Genomic DNA, 19,565 nt, shown 5'->3' on the forward strand with positions numbered 1-19,565 from the left:
CACCTACACACGTATCCTTGACGCATTTCTAATGACTCAAAAATGAAAAAGCACAGATAAAACTCCCAACATTATTTTTTTTGTATGCTTCCTTTCACTTTATGCAGCCTCTCACTTTTAAGGCGGCTCAGTGCAGTGTTGGTCACGTCTTAGTTTCCAGTTGGTCTCCTCACAACATAAAGTGCTTCTCATCTTAATGTCTTCCTTCAAGTAGCATCTAGCTGGAAGTTGAGCTAACTGGTATCTCAGAAGTCACCACAGCAGTTGATGAATTCAGGCAGTCTGTATTTTAGAAAAATAGGCGATGTTCATCTGTTTGTGATGGAGTTGCACACTTAGCTTCACTGGTATTTGTTACAATCAAGTGTGAACATACCGTGACCTTTGGCATTATGGCCATCGCCAGGTCGTTTTTTTTGGCTGCACTTAGTCTCAACTAGCAGGTAGCGAGGAACATTGGCGGCTTGCCTGGTCACACACTTTCTTGTGTTACAGCTACACAGTGCACTAAAATGTCTTTCTGAGAAGATTTTAGGCAAGAAAAAGGCAATACTGTCTCACTGCTGTCTGTGTTTTGTGCAGGTGTGTATCAGGATCACAAACACTTAATTGCGTAGACCCAGAAATCAACAAAAATAAATAAATGCCAGAAACACTGAGGAAGTAAACCACAGACTGATCATAGACTCTATAATATATGCACCTTTTCACTATATTTTATCTTGTCAGATTTTTTACTTTGATGCATCAAATAAGCATATATAATATATATTGTAACCGTTTTTATCTGAATTTAGGACTGGAACTACAGTTACTGTTTTACAAAAATCATTGTACAATATATACATTTGTCTTTTTGACTGTTTTGTGTCTAGAAGCTGTGGGTCAACGTGAGTTATTGTTTTGTGTTTTCTGTCAAGATCCTGGAGATTATCCGTGTCATTCTGAAGCTCTATGACCAGTGGAAAAACTTTGATGACAGAAAGGAGATAGCAGCCGTTCTAAACAAGATGCCTAAGCCCAAACCGCCTCCCAACAGGTAAACCTCACATGGCTTTATGTGTAAACCCTGTTGTGAAATAAAGTAGACATATTTTATTTGATAGATTCTGGCTTCTTCAAGTACAATATACAGTAAATACTTAAAAAAAAAACCATACATAAACAGCATGAAGTTGCTTTTACCAGTCTCATTTTGCATATAAGCTTTGCTTTGGTGAGATCATGAAGTCAGGAAAGGACTTGAGTGGATTTTACAGAACGTGATGGATCTGGAAAATGTTCCCTGACAGCTGAATTAATCACGTTAGAAAGATCAATAGACTAGATTTTGTTTACTGCACGTTGAGCTATCATGTGTGTTGTTTATCTTTCCATACGTCTTCAAATAAATGAACTCGACACCTTGTAATGTATCTCGATGAGCTTTATGTGATTATTTTCTCCGTGTTGTCTACAGTGAGGGGGACCAGAGCTCTAATGGCAACCAAAGCAACTCCTACAGCCAGTCTTAGCGTAGCGTCTATTTCCACGGGTATCCATCATGTTGATGGAAGACCTTTTGTGGTGTCAGCTGACACCCTCAACAAACTCTTGAGAGCCATGTCTTCACTTTCCCCCCCATCTCTGATCATTATGGGTTCATGGATTGAGCGAGCGGCCCGTTGACGTGTCTGCAGTGATGAGCCGATCCGTGACAACACTTTTGACGGGGCCTCTCTACTCTGCTCCAGACTTGAAGTGAACTAAAACTGAGGAACAATTAATTGGGGAGGGGGGCGGGGGACAACTGATGGAAGAACAGATGTGATGGTTTAATAGAAAACCTGTTTTTAATGTCATTGTGATGATCCTGGCATCCTTGAAGAGCCCAGAGGAGCAGAGTCCTTTTCACATGGAGCTCCGTGGGATTCGAGAAAACTTGATCACGAGTACTGTGTGTGTGCGTGCGTGTGTGTGAGTGGCCAGTCTGGGTGGGGTTTCTTTACTCAGGGACTGTAGTAGTCTTCTCTGTAAAACAATTTGATCCTGTGCTGTTTTAGAGAGTGAATCTGATTGGATATCACCCTGCGCAACTGTGATGTGATTGGACGCTCTGTGTGGAGGTCTGTGCTGGTTGATCATGAACCCAAGAGAAGCTCCTCTTCATGGTAGAAATGAACTCTTTGAGTACAAGAATTTACTGTTTTGAATCATGACAACTTCACCTCCTCCCTCCCATTCCCTCTTCTCTTTTGTAAATAGCCTCATGTTCGTTTATTTTACCTTTCTGTTTTTGCTTACTTAATTCAAATTAAATAGAAATCATGAGCAGACGTTGCTTCGTACTTGTGCTTCAGATGAAAGTGCCCCTGTTTGTTTCACTGTCATGAATCTGTTTGCCTGCTGCAAAGCCTTTTTTATTTTATGTTTTCATTTATTCTGCTTCACTAAACAGTAATGTTCTGTGTAAAGCAGTCTTTTTGGTGAAACTTTTGTTTTTAATTTGTCATGGAGAGACTTTTTTTTGAGTAAATTCTCTCTAGATTTGTCTGCAAAGTTTTGGTTGTACTTTTCTTCTTTTTCCATCTAACTTGTGCCATTCATTTAATCACTCAATTGTGACGCTATGTGTGTGTGTATACATGTAGATGTCTATATATATATTTTTGTGATGTAACGCAGTGGGAGCTGTGTGTGGCTGTACTCAAAACAAGGTGCTTGAAAGCCTTACAAAATAAAAGCTGCTGGTTACAGAGAAACCCCTTCATTAAAGCACATTGTCCCATTTAAGTGGACTGAAATGTATTTTAGGGGGTGTTTTTGTTGATGTTGTTGCATTGCTTGGATGCATCTTTTTCCCCTCAGACACTTCCTGTGCACCTAATTTTTGTCAATTGGACAATCATTGTATTAAAGGCAACTGGCATATCACTGTCTCATACTGGATCAAAGAGACAAGTGACACACAGAAGCCTCTGAGGCAAGTTGGATGCAGCCTTGTTCTACTTCACCGTCTGCCATTTTCCTCCCCTTCAGCAGGCTCCATCTGTTACATGAATGGGTGAGAGATAAAGAGCTTCACCCCACCTAAATATTCCTACTACTTCTGTTAACATTACCCAAAATTGTTTTATTACTTGAAAGTCTGTTTATCATTTTGGAAAATCACTTATGATTAAATAAAAATGTATGGTGTGCAAAACAAAGCGGTTCCTAGCTGTTGTTGAAGCTCTTATTTAATGCTCATATTGTGTGTAATGGACGAATCTTCCAGCATGTTACAAAAGTCATATTGACTCCCTTTACCTTACTTCAATGTCACTTCAGTACAATGACTGTGGTAGGACCCCTAGTGGCGGATGCAGAGAATACCTAACATATCACATACCAGTTTTCACATTAAAATAATGTATATTTTTAACAGAGAGCTTGGAGTTAAAGTAGACAGTGCATGAAGTGAGTTAGACTTTTCTCCAGTTTGTGGTTGAGAAAATGTGATAATTTACTGAACATCATCAGTATCAGAGGATGTATTTACCTGTAGTTGCCTCTAGGAGTTGGTACCATGGGGTACACTCAGTACCCGTGACGTCACTTCAGCTGCGTGAAGCCAGAGAAAAACTACAGCAAGCGGGAGCACTTCCCCTTCAAAATAAAACCCTGTGTTTTTTTTTTAATTTAGGGGGAGAAAAAAATAAAGTAGTAAAACTCGCAGAATTTTCGGTTTAAATGAGGAGCTGGACACTTTCACAATCATGGCTTACTGAAATAGTTGAAAACAATAGTCTGTTACATATACCTGTGCTTTATGTCAAGTTAAAATGTCTGCTGTAAAAAAAAATTTAATATATATTGTTGTGGTATAATATAAAATAAATAATAAAAAATGTAAAAAAATAATATTCCACAGCTAAAAGATAAAATATACATAATTTTTTCAAGAAATAGGCTTAAAGTTGAGACATTGGCTTTATTTATATTTTATACACATGATTTATGCCTTTTTTCCTTTGCACAGAAATCTTGTCTTGACTGTTTTCATGCAGGCGCTGTTGTTATTATTAATGGTCATAGTCGAAGCAATGGCTCTATAGACTTAAAACTAATATATTAGTTTGTACTAGTACCATAGTCCAGTTGTCCATTACTGAAGGGACCTACACCCCTACTAACATCTGTCTCTCAATATCTGCACAACACAAACTGTTTCCTCTTAGTGCTAATCAAACTGCAGCCGGGTTGTCAGCTTACAACCCTACAAAGTGAACCTGAGACTTCACCATTTCTCATACAAACTGTGTTGAAGACATGCAGACACAATTGCATGTATGTTTTGATTTTGGAGTACTCCTGGAATGTGACACCATATAACACCAACGAAGCAACTTATTTTATTTTGAAAGACGCAACCGGAAGCGTCGCAGTGTCTTCGTGTGACTTGACGGATGCAGGAGGAAGGCTACAGCCAGCGAGCTCCGAGCGGGCTGCGGAGGATGTCGACCCCGCTGCGGGGACAAGCTCCGGGCGGGACGCTTGTGTCCAGTCGACGGTTCCTCGCCCAGTCGGCCCGCACCTGCAGCCCCCCGCACCCATGAAGCCCCCGCTGATGAAGCCCCGAGCTGCCAAAGTGAGGCGGAAAGTGGCCGGAGACAGAGAGCATGTACTGGCGCGTCGGGTTTGCCTGGACGCGGTCGTGTGTGGTTGATCTTGGCCAGAACCAGAGCTTCTCCTCCGGCCTGCTGGGCTCCGATGAGCAGCTCTCGTTTTATGGGTACATCATCGCCTACCCACTGCAGGACTACGGCGGGATCATGTCAGCTTTGGGCTCGGACTCGTGGTGGCGGAAGACGCTGTATTTGACTGGAGGGGCTCTGCTCGCCGCCGCCGCTTATTTGCTGCACGAATTGCTGGCGATCAGGTAGCAACAACACAGAGGCTGCCAGAGGAGTCACTGTAGGAGCTGCAGAGCTCATCACTTTCCACAGCCAGGGCCTCCAGAACCCACTTCTGGTCTGATCCGGGTCTGATCCGGGTCTTATTCTGGTCTTATTCTGGTCTTATGCTCTTCTGTATTTTTTCTGGGGTTTGATATTACTTAATGTTATCAGGTTGGGCGGGGTGAGAGCGGAGTCAGTGGGAATCGTGAGTGGGTGGATTGTGATGTAACGGAGCCCCCCCCTCCTCATAAACACACACACACACACACACACACACAAACACATTAGGACATTTCCATCTTCATTGGCTTTGTTGGGCATTTAATGGCACGAGCGACCTCCTGCAAAGGGTCACGGTCTATCTTTTTGGTCTCCATTGTAAAAACGATTACAGATGATGTTACTGATGATGTTCTAATGTTGTTTGCTGGAGAGCTCCGTCCGCCGGTCTGCAGGCCTGCTTTCTAACAGCTCTCCTGTCATATTATTGACAGTATTGTGACACAGGGTCGCTTTCATGTGGATTTCAAGGACAAGGTGACATTATGTTCATCTTGTGTGTGTGTGTGTGTGTGTGTGCTTTATTATGACCCCCAGCTCCACACTCATGGAGTTTGGTTTCAGTCTGCTGCAGCTATGAGGGGGGGGGGAAACCCTCTACTGTAATGTTATCTGTGTTTTTATACAGCTGGGTAGGCATTAAAATTGTATAATGAAGTGGTAATGAGATAGATGTGAATATATTGATTATTATTGAATGAGGTTTGAAGGATGCAGGCTGTTGTCCTTAAAAATCTCAGGTTACCTGCAGTCCCACTGTTGTTGACTAACGTACTACAAAATGTAAAATAAAGGTGGGCATTCACCCTTTGTCAGGAATATTAAAAGGATGTTTAATTGATTTTAGCTCATATATATATCTATACTTTATACCGGTGTATGAATAACAGGCTGTGTGTTCATACACTGTTCAGTTCATCCTGTCTGGCTAGACGTGTTTTTCTTCCTCTTGCGGTTGTTTTTGTCCAGTCGGACGATAAATGTTGCAGCTCTCTTCCTCTCTCGGTACACTAGGCTTCATTTTACAGCACCTCCTGTGCTTTTATATAAAATAGAAATTAACTCATTCTGGGTTATTGCACCAGAACCGGTCTTTCTAAGAAGTGAGCTGTGTGTTTCAGCACCACGCTGAAATAGACAGCTCCTCTGCTGTGAGGCTGCTTTTATAAACAGTGGACAGCTCCCTTTAATTCTGCATTATGCCCACGTGAATTTGTTGCCATTTGCAGGCCTGCCCTTGTCCTGAAGTAGCCTCCAACTGTATCCGTGTGAATGCACCATAATCTTTCACAAGGGTACGCTTCATTATTTTGACATTGCAGTTTTCCCCTCGGCTTGTGTAAAGGGCTCCGGGCTGACAATCACTCAGGGCCAGTTCATCATTTGATTTATTCAGTCAATCATATGATAGCCCTATCCTTCCACCCACAAGCACTTCATCTTGCCACTCTTAGGTTAGCTTAGCATAAAGACTGGAACCAGGGGGAAACAGCTAGCCTGTCTAATGGTAACAAAATGATGGTCTCTTGTCGTCTGTGAGACTGTGAGGTTGACAATCCAGGATATTCAGAAATAGTCTGATACATAATCCTCATGAACCCACAATTTGTTATTTTATGTTGCGTTGAGTTAATGTGTTAATTATAAAACTCTAGTGCTGGTAATTGGATTTTGCTATCAGTAGACAGACTAGGACCCCAAAATGTTCCTTTAAGTCCAGTACAACCAGTACAACCAGTACAGCTGGAGTAAAACTTGTGATTTAACACAACTTTATTTCAGAATATACAACATGTGAGCACAATATAAAGGGAGATAAATAATCTCTCAACACTTTGACAAAGAGCCCCTCTACAGGACAGAGCCACACAATAAATTCATAATGCTGAACCCATTGATATTATACATTAGAGGTGCAAATTTCATGCACCTCTAAAGTATAATATAGAAGTATAAATTTCATGACTTCACTATTCTGGGGGCTAACGGGACCCTGCTGGAAAGTAGCAGGGTCCCATTTTCAGGCTAATAAGTGATGTAGTACCTGACTGGTGCACAGACCCTTGTACTCTCCTAGAATTAATATCTAATTTTAGGCAGTATCAGAGCAATTTATGATACTGTTGGTCACAACTTCTGTTCTGGTTCCAGATGTTGGTACAGTCCTTTTTCATTGTAAACAGAATATCTTTGGGTTTTTATTTGTGATCGGACAAAAAAAAGAGAAAAGTGTGATGTTTTTTCACTATTTTGTGAGATTTTTTTCTTCCAAATGAATCGATATAAATATAAATATTATATAATATTGAAATATTATTCCATAATGAAAAGAATAGATACTTAACCCCCAAATTCTAATGTTAATTATTCTAATGTCAATGTTGTGGGGACCTGCTTTTTGTCCTCACACGGGAGGGAAGTCCCCATAATGTGACTGTGAAAATAATTATGTACAAACACACACACACAAAGCTTCTCTTTCCGCCTGATCTGCAGCTCTGTCATTCTTTCCTCCCCACAGAAAGGAGGAAGAGCTGGACTCTAAAGATGCCATCATACTCCACCAGTTCTCCAGGCCCAAAACTGGCGTCCCATCCCTGTCCCCTTTCTGCCTTAAGTTGGAGACCTACCTCCGTATGGTTGACCTGCCCTATCAGGTAGAGCTGTGCTTGTGTGTTTTTCTTTTGTTCTCCTAAGGCGACTAACTAACAGTGCATTGAGTGTGAGGATGTTTTAATCCCCATTTCTTCGTGGCAAAATCCTTAGTTTGTTCTTCTGTTGTAATTACTTTTGCTGTGATTAATTGCTGTCTTGCCTCTGCTGCTACTGTCACTAAGTTTCTTACAAGGGATAATTAAAATTTCATTTAAATGTTTTGTCTTGATGCAATTCCTTAATACCAATCACCAACCACTTCCTCTGTTCTGTATTTTTAACATCTTCTCCTTTTATTTTATTTTTTTTCTTCCAGAACTACTTTGATGGGAAGCTTTCGCCACAGGGAAAGATGCCGTGGATCGAATACAACCAGAAGCAGGTGTGTGGCACCGAATTCATCATCGACTTCCTGGAGGAGAGGCTGGGCGCGAGCCTCAACAAGAGCCTGACTCCACAGGAGAAGGCCATGTCTCGAGCCATCACCAAAATGGTGGAGGAGCATTTCTACTGGTGAGCGACCAGTTTACTTGTAAGGAGCATGAGGGGGTGGAGGAAAAAGGGGGCAGAGGGAGCAGAAGAATTTTATTGAAAGTATAAAGTACTCTCCCGATCCTCCCCTCCTCTGCCTGAAATTATATAGAAAATACAAATAGTAATGATAATAGTCATATTTCGTACAAAATGTTAAATGTTGATGAACTGAATGACTAAATAAATTAAATCAAATCAAATGAAGCAAAATAATTACAAATAATAACAAAGTAATAATAAGTGGATGTTATTTACAACAAAATAGGATCACATACATATCTAACTATAAGATGTAAACAGAAACAAGCTTTTTCTGGAATTTGCAACAATTATTCTAAGAAAATATAAATAACCTATAAAATAATCTTATTTTAAGATTCCAAATTTTAACTTACAACAAAAACAAGTTCTTAGAATTACCTGTAGTAGCTGTTCCAGTTATTGAATCCTAGGTTGTGTGTGGGTGTGTGTGTTGCAGGACCATAGCTTACTGTCAGTGGGTGGACAACCTGGAGGAGACCCAGAAGATGCTGTCAGTGAGCGGACCACTGAGTGACCTGCTCAAGTGGATCCTGAGTCACCTGACCGGCGGGATCGTCAAGAGGGAGATGTATGGGCACGGGATCGGACGCTTCTCCAAGGATGAAGTTTACGCCCTGATGGAGAAGGACATGCGCACCCTGGCCACTCTACTAGGTGACAATCAGGAAAATATTTATTTTTTAATTTAAAAAATCATCATCATCTTTAATTTGGCCATATGAAAGCTCTTCAGTGTGTGCCTTGAGAACTATAACCAGTGATATCATGTTTGTACTTTGGGTTAAGGGACAGCAGCAGCTCCCAAAAAAAAGCACAATACTGACCTCCTGTGGTTAAGATATAGCATTGCAGTCCAACTCACATACGCGACTATACTACAACAATACGGGATTAAAAATATAGACACACGTATAGTCAATAGATATATATAGAATTATGACTACTCTCCAATATAACCATCTTGGGCAAGTCTGTATGGATTAAAGGAGGTGCAAAGAGGAGGACCCGAATCTGCATGCAAGGGAAGTGTTGTTCCACTAATAGTGCTTACTAATATTCACAAACCTATTGGCATCAAATGATCTCTGGCGCCTTTTACTTTGTGGTCATAAATGTTTGTTTTTTTTCTTTTCAGTTTCCTCTCGTGTACATTTTCTGTACAAATGTATGTATATTTTAGTGTCAGAACTGAAGATGTTGCTTTCTCATGCTGAAACAGTATCTGGAAATTCAGCATGTTTTGCCTCACTACAACTTCCTCATTGTAGAAAACAAGTGAAAGGGGGATTTAAATTAATAGTTGTCTGTTAAGAAATGAATCTACTGTCAGAGGAGTTTATTAAAGGGAGTCACTGATCCCGTCCAGGAAATAGTCCGGCACATGACCCCCCCGTAAAACCTCAACTTATTTAAATCTGCAAGCAGGCAGTTTTTTTATTTTTACCATTTGGAGCCAGGCTAGCTGTTTCCCCCCTCTTTCCAGTTTCTATGCTAGCTTAGCTAACCAGCTGCTGGACTTATATTTACCACACAGACATTAAAGTGGTATAAATCCTCTTATCTTATTAAGTCCTCAAAAGATCTAACTATTCCTTTAAGACGAAAAGCACGTCTGCACAGGGATTGTATTTTTGTGTTGTTATTTATTTGACACATCTTTTTCCTGTGTGCTGTTTAAGGTGATAAGAAGTATCTGATGGGCTCTAAGCTGTCGACAGTAGATGCTGCAGTGTTCAGTCACCTGGCTCCTGCTATGTGGACGTTACCAGGAACACGGCCGGAGCAGCTAATCAAAGGTAAGTTCACCAAAATAGAAGAAACGTACTGTATTTTCTGTCACATCCCAAGCTAGTTGATGACAGTTTAAGTTGTATTAGACTTTGAGATATTCACCATTAAGACAGTAAGACGTCTGCCACCAGTCCAATAAGTGTACGCACTTTAAGGTCTACTATCAATTATAACTCTTAAACACAGTAGAGGCATCAGTACTTAATTGAGATTGTTTCATAACCAGTTAAAACTGCTTGTGGTTTAAGCGTAATTATTTTGAAACAAAATTCACTTAAAAAAGATGAGTTATTCAGAAGCTAAGCACATTTTTTTAGGCTAAAAAAAGAAAAAAAAAATGTAAATTCATTTTATTGAACATCTGCACATAGCATCCTTTATACATGTGGCTCTACAATAAATATAATATTACACTTGATATTGATTCCAAACTGACTCTTCTTTCCTGCCTACAGTGATTATCAGAGCAGGTTTAGCTGTAGACGGTTCCTGAGGAGCTGATAGGGGGCGTTTCTTGCTATAGATGGCCAGATGACATAGGATGACATCCCAGGTCATCCAGCTGAATGAAAGTCTGTATAACTGCCTAAGCAGCACGTTGGACAGATCAAGGAAATGTTCATATTGAATAATAAAGAGAGAATTAAATAAATTAAAGCCTCACAAGTTGCCTATGTCTATGAGCTGTTTCTCTCTCACAATGTTGAGACCCGATGAGGTTAAACTCCAGCATTTCACATGAAAGAGGCTGAGAAGTCTCTTTATTTTATGTAGCAGCAATGTGTTTTTTTTATTCTTTCTCTCTTGTTAATCATTTTGTTAAACCCCTTATTATTTCCTGACCCCTCATTTAAAAACCACTAGACTAAGATTATGTTAGTTAGGGCTGCAACTAACTGTAACTTATTCATTAAGCAAATAATCAAGTACTCTTAACAGCCCACGATCGTGACATTAAAAATAATCAGTTTACCTTTACATAAGACAAAGGCGAGAAACTACACAATTAAGAAGGTGGAACCAGATCATTTTCGGTATTGTTGCTTGAAAAATGACTTAGATTAATAATTGATTGCATGGAATTTTCAGAGCGTCTCACCTGTCTGTCTCCTCCAGGTGAGCTCATCAACCTGGCCATGTACTGCGAGCGCATCCGCCGGCGATTCTGGCCCGAGTGGTTCGTGGACCTGGAGGACCTCTGCTACAAGGACACCACAGAGGGCAGCGACTCGGCCTGTAAACTCCCCGACCTGGGCCTCTACTCTCGCACGGACTCTTTCCAGGATGACACACACACACACACTCCACACACTCACACGCCACAGGACCCGCCGTCGCCCGACAGCGACCCTACAGGCCACTCGCTGTATGACTCTGACATGGACACAGAGTGCTCTGAAATCGACCAGCTCAAGTGTTGACAAAACACACACACACGTATATACGCACACCACAGGAGGGAGCTGCATCCCGCCTGTACACAAGCCCCCCTACCTCTTTGAACAGAAAATAACTGGGGAGTGTTTCTGTGTCAGCAGAAAAGTTGGGGACCTAGAGGTATACCTTGCACACTCTAGTGGAGGAGTGACTGCAGTAGAGGGGAAGAGGGAGTGAAACGTAGCTCAGAAGTGACAGGTGGAGAGAAAAAGAACGAGAAAGCAGACTAGTTGCAGAGGAGGGAGAAAGAAAAGAGAGGCGGAACCAGATCCATAACGAGAACCAGGAGTATCGAAACCAGGAGTAAATGACGCCGCTGCTGAGAAACTCCTCTATGTGGTCGACGTCAACATTTCCCTGTCGTAACCATGGCAACTACGTGCGTGTGTGACGCCCCCGCTGTCCCTCGTAGCAACTTGCACCACCCGGCCTTGTGTGTGTTTTGACTCAATCCGAACCCTTAACGCCTTGTACTGATATGACATCGACACGTAGGGAACTGTACAGGATTTATGTGAATGAATACAATTCAGTGTAAATATATAAATGGATCTGATTTATCAGATTTAATAGATAGAATATTTGATTATATATGAGTATAAATAGTATAGAGAGCCTGCAAATATAGAATCATCCCCTCTGTTATTATGGTGTAAATGCTGTAGGTGTTTCTGCTATGAAATCCCTTTTGTGTTGGACACAATGACCAAAACCGTCTTGTGATATTCTCCATGAATACCGACTCTGCTGGTCTAGGATCAGTGGGACCTATGACTTCCTGTACTGTATGTATCTGTCTATACAACTGGGATATTACAGTAATGCCTGCTGCCCATATTTTAATAATGCAGTAAAATCTAATGGAAGATAATGGACAGTAAATCTGCCATAAGCACTTTGAAACTATCTTTTGTCTTCTTAAGACAATTATTTTGCCAAAAAAATATATAATTTATTTTCCCGCATTAGAAGCATAATATGACAACATACAGTACACTCTCATGCTGCTGTGTGGTTGGGATTGTCATAAGGACAGTAGCTTTAGGTCAAATAGACATTTAACATGCATTGAAGCATTGAGAGCGAGTTAAACAATCATGTAGAAATAGATTAAATAGATATATTGTCCAAATGTGCATGGCTGGTACGTGCCAATGAAAATCTCCCTTTACACTTCACAACATTTCTTCGCTGGCTTATTCGTTACGTTTGATGTTTGTTTGTCAGCGCCTGTTTATCAACCACACAAAGATGTAGCCAACTGATCTTGAAAAATAACTTTTTTTTTTTCCCCAGCAGAAAACGTTATGCAAAGCAATAACAGTCTGTTCATTTCTAATGTTAGGTTAGGCTGTGTGGTGGTGGGGTGTGTGATGGTTAGGTTGAAGTTTTATGTGTGTTTGTCACTCAGCAAATGCACATACCAACATGTTGTGTGTAAAAGCTACTAGTATGGATGCGAGCAAGCTGTGTACAGTATGTATGCTTCTGTCCATGTTGCGCATAGATGAGTCACCCTCTGTGTGTGAATGATGGCACACTGGTGACGTTTCACAGCTGAACTTTTCCTCCCTAACACACACACACACACTCATGGTTTCACTATTTAGTTAAGTGGCAGAAAAGGTGGTTGTCTGAGAAAGAAAGTGACTATTGATGATGCTTCATGGTCCGACTTAAAATAATGTTCATGTTAGGAATTAAACGGAATCTTCACACGATATACTTATATAATTATCATAATTATTATTTGATATTAGCTTTAAGGCCTGTTCAGAAAATGGTACAGCGAAATTTGCTAAATATTTGGTTCTGTACGCTTGGTGACGTAGTGGCAGGGCTAGCTGGTGAACTGCTGTAGCTGGGGAGCTAACTGCTAACTCACTACCCGGCCAGGCTCACATTAGTCACAATGGCTCTACAAGATTCTGTTTACTCCCCCTGGTGTCTTGTTCACTATTGTACACCATTTCATTCAATATAAAGTTACTGAAGAGGGAAAATGAAGCTCTCTGAGCTAACAGTCGGTAGCATACTCGTTAGCTTATTCGCTAAGCTCTATCGCTAACTCAAAAGTTATATTTGTACCTTTAACTCCTGTCTTATAACTGTCTGCAAACAGTCCTCATATGTGGAGCCGTTTATATTCTGACAGAGGAGGTTAAATTAAATTGAATTGTGCAACACTACTAACAAGCTACAACACCTGCACCATTTTGAACTGTCTTTCTGTCCCCTGAAATATGGATATCTGTTGGTCTGTTATTGGTCTATTAGCCATCTCTGGTTAAAAATTGCACAGATTTTTTGCAAGGGAATTCACTAACCGCAGCAAAGAAATTGGGATAAATTGGCACAATATTTTGCCGCTTTAAGTGCTAATATGCTATGACCGGCCTTAATGCTGTTGCAGTATTTGAATTGGCATTAAATGTCAGTACAGAAATGCCAATAAGATGTTTCAGGTAATTTAGAAACAGTTTCTGTATCACATCATTTCTCCATCAGAGAGCACTGATAAATGTATTTCGACTGCAAAGTGTCCTGCTCTGTGCACATCTTACTCACAATTTCTTGACAACCAAATTACGGGATCCAAATGAAATATATATTTGTGTTTTAATAAAATTCATATTAGCCAATATGTTGTTTACAGAAGTCTTAACTATAATACAAATAATATCTCAAATCCAGCATCAGTCAGGCTCCTCTTGTGAAGATTCTGCACAAAAATGAAATTTGTAATGAGGGGTAAAAATATGTAGCGTTAATATGTAGCAGCATGTTATGAACTAAAAGTAACAATATGAGGTCATAAATAGAATTTAATACTTAGCAAAAGTTTAGGTTATATGGTTATAACGGCGTCATTTTAGACTGACCACGATGTCGATGATGGTTTTTGGTGAAGAACATTATAATGATTTAACGACGGCAAAAATCACCATTTTCCACTTTCCTTCCCTTTTAAGGGATTCTGGGTTCTCTGCTTAACATAATAATGTCAGTAAGTTGGGCTCAACAACAAATCAAAGCCTCAACCCAGCCTTTAATAAGGAGACAGTAAAGCCTTTATGTTTCTGTGCTGCAGATTCATTTTAATACAATATTGTCTGAAACTGAAGAAATGAACTGAAAATTTTCATTTTGTGTCTTAAAACCTTTCGCCTGCATGCTCTTGCCTTCTCTTGTCATCATTAGTCAGATTTAGCCTTATGGAAACTGATTCCTAAAGCTGTTTACTTTCTATATGTGCCAGCATATGACTTATGTTTTTATATTTTATATTGAGTTATAATTTATTTATTTAATGTTGTTTATATTTATTGATTTTGATGGGGGCTGTGCTTGAATTTAAGAAACAATGATATTGTTCATTATTTTTGCACATTTCTTCTTATGTTTACATGTGTTTTCTTCTTTGGCTGAGAGTTCCTATCAATATAAATTTACTGATCTGTGTCAGTTGATCTGTATTCGTGCAGTACTGTAGATTATCTGACTTCCGTTGACACTGAACAAACTGCATATTTTCGCGTTGCCAGTCATTGCCGTACTTGCATGTATGTCCATGTTTCGAGATGTCATTTGATAAATGTTGTAACTCATATCATAATATTAGTATCATTGTGTTAGAATACTGCAGTCCCTCGTTTGCTGCAAATTTTGCTGTCATGAAAAAAAACTGAAAGTTTTACTCTGCAGAGCTTCATGTCCAGTTGAAACCTTAAAAAAAACATTAAATATTGACCACTAGAGCTCAGATCTGCACAGTGAGGTCAGCCATCCTGCTGCTCAGCTAATAGTCAGTGTATCCAGTCCCTCTTGCAAACTCACCCATTACTGGAAAAACTGCGAAAGTCCTTCCAGATCAGTGTCTGTGGTCAACTTCATCTGTCTCAGTGTTCCTCAGCAGTTAAAGGTCATGGGTCGGGGTTCAGTCCCATTGTGTATGTGTCACTCTCACATCGAGATCTGTGCTTGTAGACCGTAAAAGCCATATTGCATTGTCTCGTGGTGTCATGTGTGTGCTGAAACACTTGTGAAATTTCATCAAACTGTAAATAAGACAGCTGTTAAAAAATAATTAATTATGCGAACATTATCTAAAAAAAAAAACCTCTGTAACATAAAAAAAAAAAGGATTCTTATGAATGTATCATACCTAGAGATAAAAAGCTGTATGACAATGGATTACTCTTAATATTTCATTAAATATAGCTGTGGTATTTTACTCTCTGTTGTGTTTCAGTTATTGTGTACATTGTTGAGTGTTGAAATGTACATGAAAAGTCATACCTACCTTAAAAAAAAGGTGAATCTTTTTGCAAAAACTGCTCAGCATCAACAGTTTTTAGAGGTGGATATACTCCGGCACATATCTGTCTCGTAATCCCTCTCCCTCTGTGCTTGCTACCATATGACAATACTAAGCCCACCCAACAATGCTGAGGAATTAGCTCTCTGCCCTTTTCTTTGTGCTTGTGCTGGAGCTCTGGAGAAACAGAGAGAAAAAGGAGGGCAGAGAGAGAGAAAGCAAGTCGTGGGAGCACCGCTGTAGAGACGTAGCATGGGGTTCGGGTAAGAAAAGGGAAAAGAGACAAACAGTCGTGAACAGATGAATGATATTTGATGACTTTGGCTGGTTGCATTTCTGTGGCCATTGTGCAGAATCCCTGGGAGATCCCTTCCACACAGGACAGAGGAGACAATTGAGAGCTGACAATGACACCAACGTATAAACCATCTTTGGTGAGTCAGAGATGGCGTACAGTGTCAGAGGCAGCAGCAGCTGTGTGTGTGTGTGTGGCAGGCTGTCTAACACGTGGCTGTGTGTGTGCATGATGTGTGAGGTGGGACACTGTGTGCAGGGAGGAGTGAATGTTCCTTTGTGTGTGTGTGTGTGTGTGTGTAAAAATATGAATAATGCAGAGGATGCCTGTACAAGTGAGAGGGCCGGGAGGAGGGCAGATGGTCGCCTGCTGATAGGACAGAATCCAGGCAACAGGGTCCTCCAGAGAGCTGGGTTTAGACCTGGCTTAACACACACACACACACACCAGATATACATATGCACATACACCCTCAAATATTTTGTCCCTTTTTTCTCTTTTTTCCCTACTATTGGCTCAGATTTCAAAATAAAAGCATGGATAATATAAGTATAGATGAGACTGCAATAACACAGTAGTAAATAGGCCAATTTGAGAGGAACTCTGAAGCCAGTCATTGCCTGTTTTATGATAGTTGTTTAGAAAGGGATTAGAAATAAATTAAAAACATAGAGATTGAATTTCTTCATGAACTCTACAGTTAGATCTCATTCCCAGTTATTCTAAAATTATATGGTACACGGTAGTTGTTTGTATTGTTGTTTGTGTTTTGTAATGTTATCTTGTACAGATTGTAAAACCCACGGAGCAAAATGTTGGGCTATATAAATCAAACAGACATGCCTTAACTTTAAATTAGAAGAGACACAAGCAGGACCGTGACCAGGATTTTAGAAATACTGAGGTCACAAGTCCCCCAAAAGAAAGTCTCTCCATTGTTTTAATTATTTGGATGTTTAATAGATACCAGTTCATTTAACTCTATTTTACCTTTAATGTAGTTCCAGATTACATAATTCTTATTAGGAAATTACTGACTTGTAAAATAAAGCATTTCATCTCCTAACATACACTACATACATTTTTAGAACATAAGTTCTAAATGCTTCAAGTTTCAAAGCCTCTATTGGCTGGCAACAATTCAATTGGACAAATACTGGAATCGTCAAAGGTTTATAAAACCCCAGAAAAAATAAAGAGGAAATATAAAATCCAGACTCTGTGTCCTAAATGGTTGTAGTTGGTTATAAATTATAATTTATATATGTATATAAAAAGAACATATTCAGTGTTTATGAAGCACTGCCCTCTATTCAATCCGAGCCCGCCTTTGACCTCCTAACAGCCACTAGGTGGCATCAGCAGACTATTTCTGATTTGGCCACAGATCAGCCAAAGCATCTGACAGGAAATATTAGACATGGGGTGACAAAAACATACAGGGATGCGAAATATATATATATATATATATATATATATATATAAAACCTTTCTAACAGGTGAAATTAGATCCAAAAACCTACTGCAACAAAATCCTCAAAAATGACTGAAAACAAGAGTCTTTGTTTTTAAATATACGGTCACAGGCTCCTCATGTCTCCAATTGAAAAACTGGTGATTATTGTATTTTTTACACAGTAAAATTGTTATATGTGTCTGTAAAAGTATTTATACAATTATTTAGATGATTTCCTAGGGCATGGAGATGATACATATTACACATTTATTATTATTTTATTATGTCTAATGAAGGCAGAAGGCCAGATTATACATAATAAACTAATAAATGTAGCTTATAATGCATCACTTTCTGTCCTACACCTGCAGTTAGGCCTACAGTATCTTGTGTTTAACCACCGTTTACGGGTCTGCAGAACTGCTTTAATTGTTTGGATATTTTAAATTACGTCTCGCCATAATTGTCAATTAGTTTTTTTTATTTTTATCCTGATGAAAATATTAATTAACGCTGTGTTGTATTTCAATTTCAGGCCATTGACCGGCTGTCTGAGCATCTTCACGGGTATCTCTCCACGCAACCATATCAGTGCAGATCAGCGGTAGTAAACACTTCACCGAAACAGCTGAAGGACAATTTTAAGCAACCGAGACGGATTGATAAAATCCATAATTATAATGCAAGGCGGCGTACAGGAAGGGAGAAAGGAAGAGAAGCTTGTTGCCAGAGTTGCGACTTTCTCCTGAAGCTGAATAACGTGCAGAGACTGCAGTGTTATAGAAAACAAATACGATTTAATGACAAAAAGCATATAGAAATTGTGCAATCGTTGATTTCTTTTCCCTCTTCGTTTGATCACAGATTTCAGGTCAATGCTATTTTGTTTTGGTTTGGTTGATTTTTTTTTTTTTTTCCACCTCAAAAACTCAAATTCCAGATGAAGGATTACTCAGTCAGAATTTAAATATAAAATTTGGGCCTTATTTAAATTAATGAGGAATTATTGTGTAATAGCTATACCTTATTATAAAACATAACGTAAAACATTGTTATGCTTCTTTTTTAAAGACTGGCGATGAAAGGATTTAAAAAGGGAGTGCAGCTTTTCATTATAGTGCTACTTTGACATTGTTAACTGGGCCTAATACATTCAAAAAGTTTTTGAAATGTAAAACGTCTCATATAAAATTGCCTAAAATTCACATTATGGGTCTATTTAAATATTATATTTTCCCTCCACACATCTACATCCTTCAGTTGGATTTGAGTTTCTGAATTTCTATATTTTCCTCTGGATTTTAGTCAGAGAATGAATCTCCAACTAGTCGTGGATTTCCCTCAATAACCTTCCAGCATCAGATCAGGTTATTAATCACAGGATTTAAGTGGCACAAGAACACGTGTCTGTGTTTGTGCTTTGGCACAGACTGACAGAGAGAACGGAACAAACAAAACAAACATACAAACAAACGAAGCCATACAAAAGAAACGAATCGAGATACATCCCACAAATAGTCTTCTAAGTGAATGAGTCATACAGTAGAAGTAGAGCCACTGCGGCCAGAGCTGGTACCAGGATATATTCAGTTTTTCTGTTGTTTTTTTTTCTTCTTAGGAAAGGAAGGCAAAAATGGGCTGGATTGCTTTGAGTGTTCCAGCCGGACAGTCTCGGTCTTTCTCGTCACAGCATTTTGGAAAAGTACAGAAATAACAAACAGCAAAAACACACTGTAAACAGGCGCACAGAAATGTCTGCACAGAAAGAAAAGCATTAAAGTGAACCAATACTCTACTTTATGTGACATTGTTATTATTATTATTATTATTATTGTTGTTGTTGTTATTATTATTTCGCTGTCCATTATAAACTAAATTCTGTAAGTTAGAATTTTTTATTTTTTTAATTTAAATTAATTGTGGATGCAGCTGACACTATAATCAATACCTTACATTAAATGTCCTATACAAAACACCAGAATTGTATAATAACAAAATATAATAATAATAATAATAATAATAATAATAATAATTAATAATAATAATAATATAATGAAA

The 19,565-nt window shown here is 39.2% G+C and overlaps 2 protein-coding genes across 2 annotated transcripts in view; both read left to right on the plus strand.

The window, feature by feature from the left end:
* The window catches only part of ccnc (cyclin C), a 6,964-nt gene extending 3,780 nt beyond the window's left edge, over positions 1-3,184 (plus strand). Inside the window, exons 11-12 of the mRNA XM_035678195.1 lie at positions 921-1,039; positions 1,460-3,184. Coding sequence (XP_035534088.1) covers positions 921-1,039; positions 1,460-1,514 — 174 coding nt within the window. The 3' untranslated portion in view covers positions 1,515-3,184. The remainder of the gene's footprint in view (positions 1-920; positions 1,040-1,459) is intronic.
* Positions 3,185-4,425: 1,241 nt separating this feature from the next.
* faxca (failed axon connections homolog, metaxin like GST domain containing a) lies at positions 4,426-15,522 on the plus strand. The gene is made up of 6 exons (XM_035678196.1): positions 4,426-4,900; positions 7,501-7,636; positions 7,951-8,147; positions 8,647-8,864; positions 9,890-10,006; positions 11,118-15,522. The coding sequence occupies exons 1-6, from the start codon at positions 4,641-4,643 to the stop codon at positions 11,420-11,422; spliced, it is 1,233 nt and encodes a 410-aa protein (XP_035534089.1). The 5' UTR covers positions 4,426-4,640; the 3' UTR covers positions 11,423-15,522.
* The last annotated feature ends 4,043 nt before the right edge of the window (positions 15,523-19,565 follow it).

The sequence above is a fragment of the Morone saxatilis genome, unplaced genomic scaffold (genome assembly GCF_004916995.1).
Source record: "Morone saxatilis isolate NCDOM2014 unplaced genomic scaffold, NCSU_SB_2.0 Contig7, whole genome shotgun sequence".
In the NCBI taxonomy this organism is placed as follows: Eukaryota; Metazoa; Chordata; class Actinopteri; family Moronidae; genus Morone; species Morone saxatilis.

Excerpts from the sequence above, each read along its gene's own strand:
- faxca (XM_035678196.1), top strand. The coding sequence starts at position 4,641 with ATGTACTGGCGCGTCGGGTTTGCCTGGACGCGGTCGTGTGTGGTTGAT. Across the intron at positions 4,901-7,500 it reads CACGAATTGCTGGCGATCAG|AAAGGAGGAAGAGCTGGACT; the intron begins GTAGCAACAACA and ends TCCTCCCCACAG. Across the intron at positions 8,865-9,889 it reads CACCCTGGCCACTCTACTAG|GTGATAAGAAGTATCTGATG; the intron begins GTGACAATCAGG and ends GTGCTGTTTAAG.